Source organism: Semicossyphus pulcher, unplaced genomic scaffold (assembly GCF_022749685.1).
Source record: "Semicossyphus pulcher isolate SPU_LCO1_2020_fin unplaced genomic scaffold, fSemPul1.0.p SCAF_6, whole genome shotgun sequence".
Lineage (NCBI taxonomy): Eukaryota > Metazoa > Chordata > Actinopteri > Labriformes > Labridae > Semicossyphus > Semicossyphus pulcher.
Window position 1 is genome coordinate 18,355,245 of NW_027211737.1, and position 16,549 is coordinate 18,371,793.

Sequence of the window (16,549 nt, forward strand, 5' to 3'; positions counted from 1 at the left end):
GGCACAGCTGCTGCGGAGCATCGTCTGTTTTCCTGTCATTGTCTCGAGACTTTTCTCGAAGTTTCCCTGAGGAGTTTTATACAGCGATAACAAGGTAAGAAGCTCTCTCTATCGACGCATACATAAAATAAAATTCTAACTGTTACTTTATATCTGTAGGCATTTGTCAATTCTAATTATTCTGTTTAATTTTCTTTTAGGCCACTTTCATCATGCAGATAACCATTGTAATGCTGGGCGAGTCCCACACTCTGACGGTGAACCCGCAGGACACGGTGGGCTCTCTGAAGAGACAGATCCAGGAGAGACTCGGGGTTTCCTCTCACACGCAGAAGCTGGTCTTTGATAACGGACACAGGACTGTTCTCAGCGACGACTCAAAGCCTCTGAGTTTTTACTCCCTGCAGAACGGCTGCCGGGTGACTCTTCTGGTCACAGCGACGTTCCAGGTGTTCCTCAAAAACGAGAAGGGGAAAGTGAACACCTATGACATCACACCAGATGAGACTGTGAACGACTTCAAGCTCAAGGTCCAGGAGAGAGAGGGGGTCGCTGTGAGCCAGCAGAGGCTCGTTTTCCAGAGCAGGGACATGACGAGCGGGAAGCTTTCAGACTACCACGTCAAAGAGCACAGCACCATCGAAATGGTGATGCGTCTGAGAGGAGGCTGAGGACACTGCTGCTAATCATACAACTGAATGTTAAATACAGTTGATCTTTTTATTTAATATAATTGAAGTACATACATCAGTATGGATATTTGTTATTAGACACTTTTATTGAGAAAAATGCATTCCTGGATTTATGGGTCCTGTCTTTGTTGATCTTGTTTTGCATTAATGTTTTTTGAGATTACAAATATGTTATAGATACAACAAATCATGTCATGATTTTAATGTGACAAATACATGTTACACTTCTGTAAAAACGTTCAAAAAATAAATTGAATTTCTGAATTTGCCTGTTTTTTTGTATTTCCTGTACTGCACTATGACTTCAGCTCAGCCCCTGTACAGCCAGCAACAAGACACAGAAAGGCACTCTTTACCACTGCAGATTCAAAATATCATTATTGTGACAAATAAAATAGACTGTCTCAGTCATATATTTCCAAATTCACAATATTTTACAAGATCTGCCCAATGCTCTGTAAAAATATACTTTGTTATAAACTATTTTATTATGTTCTGTTATTACAAACACAGTCATGTATCCAAAATACTACAGCAGCATGTTAGAAAGGCTTCACCTCTTAGTAGACGTTTTGTAGGCAGACAATCAGAAGAGCGGCTGTTAGTGTGAATTATGGTCCAGATTAGGAACAGGTATACAGTAGTGCAGTAAACAGTCACATCATGTTAAAGCCACAGTAAAGAAGCAGATTTTCTGAGTCAGGAAGCTTCATTTCCTCACAGATGCCAGGTAGGCGTACCAAAATAAGGCGACCATGTTGGCAAACAGCACTCTGAACTGCAAGCAGAAACAGACAACATAACAAGCGGTGTCAAGATGTGACTCATCATCTGTTCAATGACGTGCTGCCAGTGAAATGCATACCTGAACAGGCACAAAGTTGATATTGATGAACTGGAAGGGAGTCCATACTTTCCAGTTCATCTTTAAAGCAGTCCAGTAACTTCCTCTCATCTTCTTTTCAAAGTCTCCCCATCCTTTAGCCTGAAAATAGACTTGCAATGATTATATATGTACACTTATTGTTGTCCATTTAAAAAGCTTTATTGTGTGCGTAATGTTGCATATAATAAATGAATACAGAGGACTAAATACTAATATAAGGTATGAAACACAGCATGAGAAGTAGTAAGTTATATTTAAAGCGGCAGCCCACCAATTCTGCAGATCAATAACTAGTCATGTGGAGTCCTACCAAACCTGTAACATTATAACAGATTTAAAGAGCAAAAGCAGAGTTAGAACCTGGGAGCATGGAGTGTGATGTACCACAAGATGTCATCAAGTTGCACTATGGGAAGTGTAGGATCATGCATGTTTCACACTTCACCTCTACTAGGGGCTAAAAATCAGGAAATCTCCAATGTGCTTCCCCCAAAGTGGGATGGATTAATCATTTTTAAAGAGGGAAGCACGCCCCCCGAGGAAATCTCTGCAGGGAACACTTCACTCATTCTTGTTTTATAAATCTGTCTCTTGCACGTCCCCCAACTTAACGCCAGTGCCATACTGTACCTATCCCTCTAATGAGATGAGCAGGAGGGACAGGCTGTGAGACGACCCACCTGCAGGATGTTGATAACAAAGTAGAAAAGGAGCAGAAAGCCGGGTCCTTGTTGAACTGAAGCAGATGAATTAGTGACTCAAAGAAGGGATTTCTCAAGACAAAGACTCACTTTATTATTTTAGTGTTATTGTTTTTAAAGGACACAAAGAGAAGAGGACTCAATGAGGACAACAAAACAAAAGAGCAGAATGCAAATCGACAGAGATGATCAAAGGTCAAAGATGATTGGGCATGAGTCATGACAGAGCAACGGATGTCATGACTTTATTAAATAGTTATGTCCAGGGAAAATGTTGAAGTGATGGTTGAAAGGACATTGTCACGTGTACATCTCTGAACATATGATTGATTTTACAGCCTTCCCAAATCCCTGCTGACCTGGTGGATAAACTGGAGCGTCTGGCCTTGGCTGATTTCCGCACCAAACAGGGACTGGCCTGCTTGGAGAAGGCTATACGGTTTGCAGATCAGCTCCATGTGGTTGACACGTCTGGGGTTGAACCAATGGATTCAGTTCTGGAGGACAGGTGTGTGGTACAGGCTGTTATCCTTTCATCGCTGTAATAAATGCCATTACACACGAGCAACAACTGTAGCTCATGTAAAACTCTAGTGAAGTCTATTTTATGAATGCAAAATGTTTTCTTCATGCACATTCAGGGCGCTGAACCTGAGGGTGGATGCAGTGACTGATGGAGACTGTGCTGAAGAACTGCTCCAGCTTTCCAAAAACACAGTCGAAGAATATTTTGTGGCTCCACCAGGTAAATAAAACGCTGATTATTTGTATTTCTAACAATAAGTGTTATTTGTGATCGTGACGTTACTTGAATAGTATTGATTTGTTTTGTTATCACAGGAAATATTCCTCTGCCAACGAGGGCAGCCATGCTGAAGCACTCAGAGTTCTGATGTTTAGTAATTTATCTGTTATATTAATTCATTATATTTCATTCTGCACCAAAAATAAAACTCTGTTATCATACATTTAGTTATTTCAGTTTCATTAAATATCTTTGGTTTATTCCTGTTTTAGTTTCAGTATCATTTCATTCAAATTGTGAGTGAGCAGTGTGTTTGTCAACCTGTCAGGAGGAAGTTCAATAAAACTGCACCTTGTAGGTACAGTTGTTATTTGTAATTGACATTATGATCTTTAAGTGTCCAGTATCATTCTTTATAACTGTAATAGAAAAACATAATTAACTTTTTGGCCTTTTTCTGTTTTGTTTCCTTAGTTATTTTTTCAAAGAGTGTGTGTCTAAAAATAAACGATGACGTGTTTATCAGTGTCATTTCATCTGATAAAAGGAAATAACTTTCTTTAACAGAACTTGACATTCCTGATTTGACCTTACACAGGCTGATCCTCTAAAACTCCCTGTTAATCCTCTAACATCTGTCATTAAATCATACTAAGCTATTTCTCTATTTCACCTGTTGATGACTCAGGATGATACCTGGGTTGTAAACACATTGACGTGCCTTTTATTGCATGAGAATGATACAGTAGCATCGTCATGTTTTGGAGAATGGAAACCGAAAGTTATGCAGAAAGGAGAGAGAAAACTAATGTTAAGTAAAGTGGGCGTGTTTATCAGACTGTATATAAATTGTGGTGAGCTCAAACCTCCAGCACAGCTGCTGCGGAGCATCGTCTGTTCACCTGTCATTGTCTCGAGACTTTTCTCGAAGTTTCCCTGAGGAGTTTTATACAGCGATAACAAGGTAAGAAGCTCTCTCTATCGACGCGTACATACAAAAAAAGGCTTAACTGTTATTTTATATCTGTAGGCATTTGTTAATTCTAATGATTCTGTTTAATTTTCTTTTAGGCCACTTTCATCATGCAGATAACCATTGTAATACTGGGCCAGTCCCACCCTCTGACGGTGAACCCGCAGGACACGGTGGGCTCTCTGAAGAGACAGATCCAGGAGAGACTCGGGGTTTCCTCTGACACGCAGAAGCTGGTTTTTGAGAACGAACCAAGTACTGTCCTCAGCGACGACTCAAAGCCTCTGAGTTTTTACTCCCTGCAGAACGGCTGCCGGGTGTCTCTTCTGGTCACAGCGACGTTCCAGGTGTTCCTCAGAAACGAGAAGGGGAAAGTGAACCCCTATGACATCACACCAGAGGAGACTGTGAACGACTTCAAGCTCAAGGTCCAGGAGAGTGAGGGGGTCGCTGTGAGCCAGCAGAGGCTCGTTTTCCAGGGCAGGGACATGACGAGCGGGAAGCTTTCAGACTACCACGTCAAAGAGCACAGCACCATCGACATGGTGATGCGTCTGAGAGGAAGCTGAGGACACTGCTGCTAATCATACAACTGAAAGTTAAATACAGTTGATCTTTTTATTTAATATAATTGAAGTACATACATCCGTATGGATATTTGTTATTAGACACTTTTATTAAGAAAAATGCATTCCTGGATTTATGGGTCCTGTCTTTGTTGAACTTTTTTTGCATTAATGATTTTTGAGATTACAAATTTGTTATAGATACAACAAATCATGTCATGATTTTAATGTGACAAATACATGTTACACTTCTGTAAAAACGATCAAAAAATAAATGGATTTTGTGAATTTGCCTGTTTTTTTTGTATTTCCTGTACTGCACTATTACTTCAGCTCAGCCCCTGTACAGCCAGCAACAAGACACAGAAAGGCACTCTTTACCACTGCAGATTCAAAATATCATTTAAAAAAGTAATTTTTTAATAAATATTTTATTATGTTCTGTTATTACAAACATGTATCCAAAATACTACAGCAGCATGTTATGAAGGCTTCACCTCTTAGTAGACGTTTTGTAGGCAGACAATCAGAAGAGCGGCTGTTAGTGTGAATTATGGTCCAGATTAGGAACAGGTATACAGTAGTGCAGTAAACAGTCACATCATGTTAAAGCCACAGTGAAGAAGCAGATTTTCTGAGTCAGGAAGCTTCATTTCCTCACAGATGCCAGGTAGGCGTACCAAAATAAGGCGACCATGTTGGCAAACAGCACTCTGAACTGCAAGCAGAAACAGACAAAATAACAAGCGGTGTCAAGATGTGACTCATCATCTGTTCAATGACGTGCTGCCAGTGAAATGCATACCTGAACAGGCACAAAGTTGATATTGATGCCTTCAAATCTAAAATGAAAGACTTTGAGGCAGATTCCATAAGATGTCGATGTCTTTAAATTACCTGCTTGTACAACTTTCTTTTCTTCTTTAATTTGTCTGTTTGTGCGTCTGTCTGCAACTTTTTGTTTTTTGCTGCTGTCTTGGCCAGGTCTCCCTTGAAAATGAGATTCTTAATCTCAATGGGACTACCTGGTTAAATAAAGGTTAAATACAATAAAAAATAAAAAATTGATGAACTGGAAGGGAGTCCAGACTTTCCAGTTCATCTTTAAAGCAGTCCAGTAACTTCCTCTCATCTTCTTTTCAAAGTCTCCCCATCCTTTAGCCTGAAAATAGACTTGCAATGATTATATGTGTACACTTATTTTTGTCTATTTAAAAAGCTTTATTGTGTGCGTAATGTTGCATATAATAAATGAATACAGAGGACTAAATACTAATATAAGGTATGAAACACAGCATGAGAAGTAGTAAGTTATATTTAAAGCGGCAGCCCACCAATTCTGCAGATCAATAACTAGTCATGTGGAGTCCTACCAAACCTGTAACATTATAACAGATTTAAAGAGCAAAAGCAGAGTCACAACCTGGGAGCATGGAGTGTGATGTACCACAAGACGTCATCAAGTTGCACTATGGGAAGTGTAGGATCATGCATGTTTCACACTTCACCTCTACTAGGGGCTAAAATTCAGGAAATCCCCAATGTGCTTCCCCCAAAGTGGGATGGATTAATCTTTTTTTTTTCACGCGAGAAGCACGCCCCCCGAGGAAATCTCTGCAGGGAACACTTCACTCATTCTTGTTTTATAAATCTGCCTCTTGCACGTCCCCCAACTTAACGCCAGTGCCATACTGTACCTATCCCTCTAATGAGATGAGCAGGAGGGACAGGCTGTGAGACGACCCACCTGCAGGATGTTGATAACAAAGTAGAAAAGGAGCAGAAAGCCGGGTCCTTGTTGAACTGAAGCAGATGAATTAGTGACTCAAAGAAGGGATTTCTCAAGACAAAGACTCACTTTATTATTTTAGTGTTATTGTTTTTAAAGGACACAAAGAGAAGAGGACTCAATGAGGACAACAAAACAAAAGAGCAGAATGCAAATCGACAGAGATGATCAAAGGTCAAAGATGATTGGGCATGAGTTACGACAGAGCAATGGATGTCATGACTTTATTAAATAGTTACGTCCAGGGAAAATGTTGAAGTGATGGTTGAAAGGACATTGTCACGTGTACATCTGAACATATGATTGATTTTACAGCCTTCCCAAATCCCTGCTGACCTGGTGGATAAACTGGAGCGTCTGGCCTTGGCTGATTTCCGCACCAAACAGGGACTGGCCTGCTTGGAGAAGACTGTACGGTTTGCAGATCAGCTCCATGTGGTTGACACGTCTGGGGTTGAACCAATGGATTCAGTTCTGGAGGACAGGTGTGTGGTACAGGCTCTTATCCTTTCATCGCTGTTATAAATGCCATTACACACGAGCAACAACTGTAGCTCATGTAAAACTCTCGTGAAGTCTATTTTATGAATGCAAAATGTTTTCTTCATGCACATTCAGGGCGCTGAACCTGAGGGTGGATGCAGTGACTGATGGAGACTGTGCTGTAGAACTGCTCCAGCTTTCCAAAAACACAGTCGAAGAATATTTTGTGGCTCCACCAGGTAAATAAAACACTGATTATTTGTATTTCTAACAATAAGTGTTATTTGTGATCGTGACGTTACTTGAATAGTATTGATTTGTTTTGTTATCACAGGAAATATTCCTCTGCCAACGAGGGCAGCCATGCTGAAGCACTCAGAGTTCTGATGTTTAGTAATTTATCTGTTATATTAATTCATTATATTTCATTCTGCACCAAAAATAAAACTCTGTTGTCATACATTCAGTTATTTCAGTTTCATTAAATATCTTTGGTTTATTCCTGTTTTAGTTTCAGTATCATTTCATTCAAATTGTGAGTGAGCAGTGTGTTTGTCAACCTGTCAGGAGGAAGTTCAATAAAACTGCACCTTGTAGGTACAGTTGTTATTTGTAATTGACATTATGATCTTTAAGTGTCCAGTATCATTCTTTATAACTGTAATAGAAAAACATAATTAACTTTTTGGCCTTTTTCTGTTTTGTTTCCTTAGTTATTTTTTCAAAGATTGTGTGTCTAAAAATAAACGTTGACGTGTTTATCAGTCTCATTTCATCTGATAAAATGAAATAACTTTCTTTAACAGAACTTGACAGTCCTGATTTGACCTTACACAGGCTGATCATCTAAAACTCCCTGTTATTCCTCTAACATCTGTCATTAAATCATACTAAGCTATTTCTCTTCTCACCTGTTGATGACTCAGGATGATACCTGGGTTGTTAATACATTGACGTGCCTTTTATTGCATGAGAATGATACAGTATCAGCGTCATGTTTTGGAGAATGGAAACCGAAAGTTATGCAGAAAGGAGAGAGAAAACTAATGTTAAGTAAAGTGGGCGTGTTGAACGTGTCTTTGTTGAACTTGTTTTGCATTAATGTTTTTTGAGATTACAAATATGTTATAGATACAACAAATCATGTCATGATTTTAATGTGACAAATACATGTTACACTTCTGTAAAAACGTTCAAAAAATAAATGGATTTTGTGAATTTGCCTGTTTCTTTGTATTTCCTGTACTGCACTATTACTTCAGCTCAGCCCCTGTACAGCCAGCAACAAGAAACAGAAAGGCACTCTTTACCACTGCAGATTCAAAATATCATTATTGTGACAAATAAAATAGACTGTCTCAGTCATATATTTCCAAATTCACAATAATATTTTACAAGATCTGCCCAATGCTGTGTAAAAATATACTTTGTTATAAACTATTTTATTATGTTCTGTTATTACAAACACAGTCATGTATCCAAAATACTACAGCAGCATGTTATAAAGGCTTCACCTCTTAGTAGACGTTTTGTAGGCAGACAATCAGAAGAGCGACTGTTAGTGTGAATTCTGGTCCAGATTAGGAACAGGTATACAGTAGTGCAGTAAACAGTCACATCATGTTAAAGCCACAGTGAAGAAGCAGATTTTCTGAGTCAGGAAGCCTCATTTCCTCACAGATGCCAGGTAGGCGTACCAAAATAAGGCGACCATGTTGGCAAACAGCACTCTGAACTGCAAGCAGAAACAGACAACATAACAAGCAGTGTCAAGATGTGACTCATCATCTGTTCAATGATGTGATGCCAGTGAAATGCATACCTGAACAGGCACAAAGTTGATATTGATGAACTGGAAGGGAGTCCAGACTTTCCAGTTCATCTTTAAAGCAGTCCAGTAACTTCCTCTCATCTTCTTTTCAAAGTCTCCCCATCCTTTAGCCTGAAAATAGACTTGCAATGATTATATGTGTACACTTATTGTTGTCCATTTAAAAAGCTTTATTGTGTGCGTAATGTTGCATATAATAAATGAATACAGAGGACTAAATACTAATATAAGGTATGAAACACAGCATGAGAAGTAGTAAGTTATATTTAAAGCGGCAGCCCACCAATTCTGCAGATCAATAACTAGTCATGTGGAGTCCTACCAAACCTGTAACATTATAACAGATTTAAAGAGCAAAAGCAGAGTTACAACCTGGGAGCATGGAGTGTGATGTACCACAAGATGTCATCAAGTTGCACTATGGGAAGTGTAGGATCATGCATGTTTCACACTTCACCTCTACTAGGGGCTAAAATTCAGGAAATCTTTGACAGAGATCTGTCTCTTGTACATCCCCCAATGTTATCCCCCAGTGCCATATCTTAGAGCTGGAGTTCCCTACTAAGGAGATGAGTAGGGGAACAGTTTCTGAGATGACCCACCTCCAGGATGTTCATAACAAAGTAGAAAAGGAGCAGAAAGCCGGGGGCAAATATAAGCCGATCCAGTAGCAGACGTTTGACTATACAGAGGGGGTCTGTGGTGGGCATCCACACCTCCATCAGCTGGTAAAAGTAATGGCTCACTGGTCCTGTAATAAACAACCTGTAAAAGACAGAACATGGGTGAGGCACATAGAAAGATTTTAACAGGGGACATTTTATTCTCAATGGTTATACTTTGCTTTCTACGACAGTAAAATACTGTCCCATAGTTGACGTATTTTACACTGCCTTAAACACTCTATACATAAAGTTTGTTGTAGATTAGCCGCGTGACCCATGTGTCACGGCATGCCCTTGATTCAGTTTCTGTATTAGGTCTCACCCATAAATGGCATAGCGTGCAGCTCCAGCTGCGTCAAGCTCATTGACCGGGGCTCCATTTTTGGCCTTTTTTCTTGCCTCCAAAATTTGAGACAGAAGATTTCCCAATGCTGATAGTATGCCACTGAAAAATTCAAGCATGCACGCGCACACACACACACACACACACACACACACACACACACAAAAGAAGTTACTTTGATGAAAGATTTTTGTCATTCATAAACTTGTTAGGGGAGGTTCTCTGAGCAGATACTGATTGGCTAAGGTCAGAGTGGTCAGTGCAAACAAAGATGTACTTTGGAGTCAACATTCAAATAAGAACTGCTATTAAATGGCGACATTACAAAATACAAGATTTACAGTACCTTTATATACTAAAATGCAATAGTCTGACTTCGTATGTTAATGAGAAACTTACATTTTTTCAAATATCAAACTGGGGAAACGACAGAAAACAGGCACCAGGCTACAGAACATGAGCAAAACGGTGAGTGAATAAGCACTTACTGACCTCGTTACAGACTTAGTGAGGATGGGATATTTCTTCAGGAGAAACAGATACTGTTGTAGTAAACGGAACTGTATGGACGCATCCCGGACTGGCACGCTCTGCACAGGCATTGTCAGACGTCCAACTGTCCGAACATTACCCGAAGTTGAAGAGGAACTCCGCCAAAGTCTTCCTGTCGACGTCATTGCGTCATCAATAAAGCCACGCCTTTACGTCGACGTCCAAAATGTTTACGCTGAACTTACATCAATTAAGAAAAAAACACAAACTGTATTTTATCAGTTTTAAGTGCATACATGTCACCACGAAAGGGTTTCATTTATATTTATATACTTAAAGAAAAAAAAAATTCTAATAGCCTGAAACACTTATGGGTGACTTCAGAGCATAAAGATGGCAGGTTAGCTGCTTAATTTTAAAAGCCCATATGTCAAACGGTACCTTCTAACATGAAATACAGCTACTTTCTTAATTGGAACATAACATAGAGAAACTAGTGAAAGTGTGGTATGATTTTACATTTACCAAATTCATAGAAACATGAATGATAAATGTAACTGTATCTTGTTAAGGCTGTACAGAAATTTGACACACCTCCTATTTTGTTTGCAAGTTTACCTAAAAAGAGAATCCTTTTATTTTAAGAAATATCACGACAATATTAGTTTAGATTTTAGATAAGATGTAGATTTAGATTTAAATTCAATGCCATTTTGCATGATTGAGCAGGACATAATTCAAATTTTTTTGGATATAATCTTTGATAATTTATGTAAATATAAAAAAAAAACCATGTAATTACACTGCAGTTGAGAATTTCATTATAATACACATCGTTTTAGCAACCATCTGAACACTTTTTCTGCTTATGCAGACAGTGTCAGTATACTAAAAGACCATGGACTCAAAAACTGCAAACAATGATTCTTTGGCCACTAGAGGGCAGCAGAAATCTGACTGTAACCAACACTGGCATCATCATAAAACTTGCATGTATTTAATGTACAGGAGCTAAAAAGGATACAATGGAGAAAGGGCACAAAAAGGTTGTCCGTACTCACTTTAGACACTAGCCAACTAGCCCCACTAGCTTTAGTGTCAGTGGCACTTCCTGCCAAAACTAAAGATTGTGTCATGACTAGATTTGTACCATAGCTCTAAATGACTTCACTAAACTTTTACTTAGTTCTTCCAAACACGTGAAACTATTTAACTCTGACGTAGAGTTTTGTTGGGAAGGTTGACCAATCTTAATCCCCCCTAGAACACCAAAATGGCCAGAGCCTGACCTTATGATATATCTCTCACTTCACTTTGACAGAATATAATGAAATGCACAGTACAAAACATTTCGGAAAAATAATAATGATTCCATTTTTATTTTTTTTATTATAAGAACATATACCATTTAATATATACTGTATATATATTTATGAACTCTAAGTATAGAATTTGATTGTTTTACAATACACATATTTAACTGGCCACAAAATAAAAATATCAGCTTTACAAACAAAGCAGCATCTGAATGAGAAAATGAATAAATAAATAAATAAATACTTTGGCAAATAAATGTTACAATAAATAAAAAAAGGTTTTTCAGTTAGTTTTCACAAAGAAACACAAATATTAAAAGCAGTAGATCTTACAACAATCATGAAGCAACAAACTGACTTAAGTTTTAGGCAATGAATGACAAGGAGGAATGCTGGAGACTAAGACCAAACGTCTTCAGGTTAAAAGCATATTTTGTCCTTACACACAAAAACATCTGCCAAAACACCAGAACAGTTCCCCTCCTAACGTAAGGTCATGCACAGTTCATTTAGAAAATATATCAAACTGTACCTTTCATTTTCACCTCTCTGTTTAATCTCTCTCGAACTAAAAGACTCTATGTGGAACCCTGGAACGTTTCACTTTCTTCTCTATTCATAATCAGACTAAAGCTGAAATTAACATTTAATTTAACAAACAGGCTCCAGACATTACGAGACAGAAGCCAGAGCGAATAAACGGCACAATGTACAAAATATACAGTGGTTCACTACATAATGAAAAAAAATCAGGCTTGTTGTTTGATATAAATCTCCGCTCAGACATCCATAAGTCACTTAAACAGTAGGTTATGATTTTACAAGAGTTAACATAATTAATCATCATAAGTTAAACACATTTATCTCTCAGTACAGTACGGTTCACACATAACAAATAAGACGTCATATTTGGCAGAGAAGGCAGCTCTAGGACATTAAAAACACTGTTGGATGCTAAATCACTGACATGGTGCTAAAAGCTAAATTATTTTTAATGATGTGTGTTTGAGTTACATTTCATACTATAATCTGAGTCAGTCACCAGTGAAAATATATTCGATTTGGGGGTGTTATTTTTTAAGGACAGTAAAAGATTTCTGACATTCTGTCTTTCATTGAGGGTTAGGAACACGGATATAACTTGCTGCTATATTTTCTGTTTAATCTTGTAGACTTTCACTATTAAAATAAGTATAATAAACTATTATTACAATGTTATTTCTCTCATAAATATAGTCTCTGGTTGTATTCTGCTCTGCATTTTGGTTTAAAACGTGCAACTAATACCATCCTTATCTCAAAATATTAAGTGCACTCAGATTAAGATGCCACTTAAGGGATTTCTGACAAAAATATTTAGAAATGAAACCATTTGGTTTTTTAAGATTTGATTTTACGTGAACATACCGATAAATATGAAGCATAATATTCTCATACAGCTGACAACACAAACAACATTGTGGATACAGTAAATAAGGCTCATAGCAGCACACTGTGATTGTAAAGGCCTTGTGTAATGTGTGTGTGTGTGTGTGTGTATCTATGTATTTTACTATAATGCTGCTACAGCCGTTCACACTTCACCTGGAAGGAAAAGGAGAAGAACAGAGCGATCACTTGTTCTCTATCAGCATCTGCACCTTGCACACCAGATCTCTGGCCTGGGTCAAAATCTGCTTTATGTTGTGGTGTTCAGCCATTTCTGAAAGACAAAGAGACATGCACGTTTAATACTTCTTACCCGTTTAAATATGTCAAAATAACTCATGCAAATATAGCTGAATTTATGCCTTCAAATGTGTAGAGAACATCGAAAGTAGTTGTCTGAATCGCAGGGTAACTCACGACACGATTTTATACATGGCCTGCGATCACGATACAGTGATTCTGTGATAATTGGTATATTGAAAGTAGAGATGTACCATATTGGATTTTTTGCCGATATCTGATATGCCGATATTTTCCAACAATTTTGCTGATTGCCAATTTCACTAATGATATATTGGGCACATATTGTAGTGGCCAAAAACTGCCATACCGCAGACATCTTGCACCCTTCTTCACACTTGACAGAAGAGGCGTGGTGTAGGCAGTGCGCACGCACACTCGCGCCAAGTAAATGTCATAGCATTACATCAAGCTTTTTAAGGGGAGCATTTTTGCAGAATTAAAACGTTGTTTTATCGGTGGAATACATCGGCAGAAAAATGACATATCTGCCGATACCGATACGTCATTTTCAAGCCATAATCTACAGATACCCATAACGTGCTGATAATATCATGCATCACTAATTGAAAGAATGATACATCACCATATCTGATTAACTGAAGAATACAAAATGCCCCTAAAAAGGTAAAGTGCAGGATTAATGTATGTATTCACTTCAATTTGGCACAAACTGAGATAAAACACTGTACTTGTTTTCAGTCTGTACATTAAATTTACACAACTATCGAACAACTGTAAAAACAAATCAGGACTTTGGATTTGAAAGTGGCTCGCCCATCTCTTAACCTGTCTGTGTAGGTTCTCAGTCTTCCAGGTCATGGTAATTCAAAGCTGAATCCAAAAGGCAGCTGGACTTGGTTGAAGTTCTTGAAGAAGTTTCGCCTCTCATCCGAAAGGCTTCTTCAGTTCTGAACTGACTGGAGGACAAAGCTAGAAATATAAGCCGCTGTAGGTCAAGTGGGTTGACCTACAGCGGCTTATAAGCTTCCGAGCATCTATTAACTTCTTTCACCGCTGACCGACATTACCCCGCTGTCTTCTTCTTCTTCTTATCCTTCTGTCAAGTTCTACTTTGGCCTTTTAATTTCCGTTCACGTTACCCTTATTCATGTCGTTAGCACCACAGCAAGGAGTCAAGAAGAAGTGATGCGGTGAGTCAAAATCGAAGGAGAAAATGTTTAGAGCGCCAGTTATTTGTAAATGAAAATATTGATATATATATGAAAATATTTGGCTCTAGCCTATTGATAACTGTATTGCACGAGTCAGGACGAGGATATACAGTATTATTGTATCGATGTTTTGTCCCACACCTAATCTCCCTCCGAGCCACAGACAACATTAAACAACTGTTGTTGCAGCCTGAATAGTAACTCCCCAAGACGAGTTAATTGATCTTTATTGTGAAAAATGAGTACCACGTTAACAGGAAGAGTGTTTTATGTGTGATCAATGTGAGCTGTAAAGCGACATGTTTTTACCATTGAAGAACTTAATGATGTCCGTGAAGTCCATGTTGTTCTCCAGGATGATGTCCCTGTAGATCTCTACCAGCGCCAAAGCGATGAAGAGGACAAAGTGACTCGAGGAGACGTCCTTAGCTGCCCAGATGGTTTCCCACACTGCAAACACGTCGTCATACACCAGCTCTGGAAGACAATTAACAGGAGTGGAGCTACGTCAGCGTTTGAGTGTTCGGATGGGAGGCGAGCTTGTGGGAAGCCGAGATATCAGCAAAGAGAGATAAGAGTGGGAGCAGGTGTTTGTTGGGATAAGAGAGAGGATGTACTGAGATTAACTGGTGAGAACGTTTACAGAACACAAGATAGCTATTGTTGAATCTTGCTGTATAAAGCATAACTAAATGTGAAACGCAGTTTGTGGCAATTATTTCAAAAGCAAAAGTTTTCCTAACATACAGCCGCCTCCTAAATCCTTTCCCAGCCTTGATAACTGCATGTCTTGTTAACAGGCTGCCAAGAGGTTTGGCCTATCATCCACACTCTTCTAATTGGCACAAAAGCTTTTGCACCAAGCGTCACTGTACCTCGCTTGAAGTCGAGGAGAAACCAGCGGTAGCAGAAGTAGAAGTGGGTGTAGTCTCCGTTCTGGTGCATTAGCTCAAACAGCTCAGAGTCCAGGATCTTTACAGAGAGGGGATCAGAGGAGATTCAGGGAAGACATAATGAGACGAGTGCAGAAGGAAAAAAGTGAAAAAGTGGGGCGTTTTCGGTAATGCGTGGGTTTAGTGGTATCTACGGTATCTAAGACTTTACTGGGGATGTGTCACCTGGATTAGAGAGCGCATGTTGGCAAAGTGAGTGTCCATAGCTCCTCCGTGTGGAAAGTTTTGATTCATTCTCTTCATGAGCTCGGTGAAGCAGCTGAAGGCCATGGCCTCTGAAGGAGGAAGCGGAGAGAGAGGAAGCTGGAGTGAGACGGTGAAGTGGGCAAACTGTCCTCTGTTGTTTCATCAATAAACGTAAAAATACTCCACATGTGAGAGAGAAACCTGAAGTGATTCAGAGTGTTGACTCACCATCATCCAGGATGACAAGAAGAGGAGCCAGCAGATCACACATGCCCTGCACGTAACCGATGTCAAGGTGCCTCCAGATGTAGCTGAAAATAAAATACCAAGACGAGTGAACTGAACAGTCCTGAGCTGATTTTATCTGTTACACTGAGTCACACGCTGCTGTCATGTCTTTTTTTCTTCAATGATAAAAATATGTTTTTCAAAATAAAATAAAATTATCAAGGAAGCAAAGTTGATGTTCTAATGTCTCTTATTGTGATTCATGTTTACGTGATCAGGCTGCTCTAAGGTGTACATGCACTGTTTTTTGTTTCAGATGATTCAAGGCCCTTTAGGTGTGAAGAGGCATTCAAAGAGCACCGGGAAGAACGATGATTCTCTTAATTTCACCTTTATGGCCATTTAAGCAGAAAACTGAAGCTGTTAAAGCAAAGGCCTGGCATCATGTTTTTATATTTATTGCTGTTAAAGACTTTAATATGAAGAATATTTTTATGCAACATAATGTAATCCCATTTCATATTCATGATCTGACTGACTTGGATGGTAGCTTAGTCGTCGTCTGTCTATCTCACACTACGTATGACATCGCTGTCGGTGTTTCACCTGCACATGATGTTCCGCAGCTTCTCCAGGTTGGCAGGAGTGAAGTACCAGTAGTTTCTGTCACAGCGCTGGACATCCTTGTCGATGCGGTGCAGATTTAACGTATACAAGTCCAGCAGCTCTTGCTGAAACGAACAAAACAATTAAATGAATAAGACGATTTCAAAGCAGAGGTTAAAGAATTTGACTCT

At 38.9% G+C, this 16,549-nt stretch overlaps 6 protein-coding genes across 6 annotated transcripts in view; 4 read left to right on the forward strand and 2 right to left on the reverse strand.

Annotated features, from left to right (window-relative positions):
- Positions 1-14: 14 nt before the first annotated feature.
- Positions 15-864, forward strand: LOC138610543 (polyubiquitin-like). Its single transcript, XM_069683307.1, has 2 exons — positions 15-94; positions 201-864. Exon 2 carries the CDS (start codon positions 213-215, stop codon positions 669-671), a length of 459 nt encoding a protein of 152 aa, XP_069539408.1. The 5' UTR covers positions 15-94; positions 201-212; the 3' UTR covers positions 672-864.
- Positions 865-1,874: 1,010 nt separating this feature from the next.
- Positions 1,875-3,172, forward strand: LOC138609796 (glutamyl-tRNA(Gln) amidotransferase subunit C, mitochondrial-like). Its single transcript, XM_069682441.1, has 4 exons — positions 1,875-1,895; positions 2,618-2,787; positions 2,921-3,024; positions 3,120-3,172. The coding sequence occupies exons 1-4, from the start codon at positions 1,875-1,877 to the stop codon at positions 3,170-3,172; spliced, it is 348 nt and encodes a 115-aa protein (XP_069538542.1).
- Positions 3,173-3,915: 743 nt separating this feature from the next.
- Positions 3,916-4,706, forward strand: LOC138610595 (polyubiquitin-like). Its single transcript, XM_069683383.1, has 2 exons — positions 3,916-3,988; positions 4,096-4,706. The coding sequence occupies exon 2, from the start codon at positions 4,108-4,110 to the stop codon at positions 4,564-4,566; it is 459 nt and encodes a 152-aa protein (XP_069539484.1). The 5' UTR covers positions 3,916-3,988; positions 4,096-4,107; the 3' UTR covers positions 4,567-4,706.
- Positions 4,707-5,922: 1,216 nt separating this feature from the next.
- On the forward strand, positions 5,923-7,222 carry LOC138609797 (glutamyl-tRNA(Gln) amidotransferase subunit C, mitochondrial-like). Its single transcript, XM_069682442.1, has 4 exons — positions 5,923-5,943; positions 6,668-6,837; positions 6,971-7,074; positions 7,170-7,222. Exons 1-4 carry the CDS (start codon positions 5,923-5,925, stop codon positions 7,220-7,222), a joined length of 348 nt encoding a protein of 115 aa, XP_069538543.1.
- Positions 7,223-7,832: 610 nt separating this feature from the next.
- pxmp2 (peroxisomal membrane protein 2) lies at positions 7,833-10,326 on the reverse strand. Its single transcript, XM_069683586.1, has 5 exons — positions 10,167-10,326; positions 9,654-9,776; positions 9,269-9,431; positions 8,658-8,777; positions 7,833-8,570 (listed from the first exon to the last, which is right to left on the reverse strand). The coding sequence occupies exons 1-5, from the start codon at positions 10,274-10,276 to the stop codon at positions 8,502-8,504; spliced, it is 585 nt and encodes a 194-aa protein (XP_069539687.1). The 5' UTR covers positions 10,277-10,326; the 3' UTR covers positions 7,833-8,501.
- Positions 10,327-11,555: 1,229 nt separating this feature from the next.
- sgsm1a (small G protein signaling modulator 1a) overlaps positions 11,556-16,549 on the reverse strand; it is a 29,464-nt gene continuing 24,470 nt past the window's right edge. Inside the window, exons 20-25 of the mRNA XM_069683082.1 lie at positions 16,359-16,483; positions 15,753-15,835; positions 15,504-15,613; positions 15,261-15,357; positions 14,695-14,862; positions 11,556-13,184 (exon numbers count right to left, since the gene is read on the reverse strand). Coding sequence (XP_069539183.1) covers positions 13,096-13,184; positions 14,695-14,862; positions 15,261-15,357; positions 15,504-15,613; positions 15,753-15,835; positions 16,359-16,483 — 672 coding nt within the window. The 3' untranslated portion in view covers positions 11,556-13,095. The remainder of the gene's footprint in view (positions 13,185-14,694; positions 14,863-15,260; positions 15,358-15,503; positions 15,614-15,752; positions 15,836-16,358; positions 16,484-16,549) is intronic.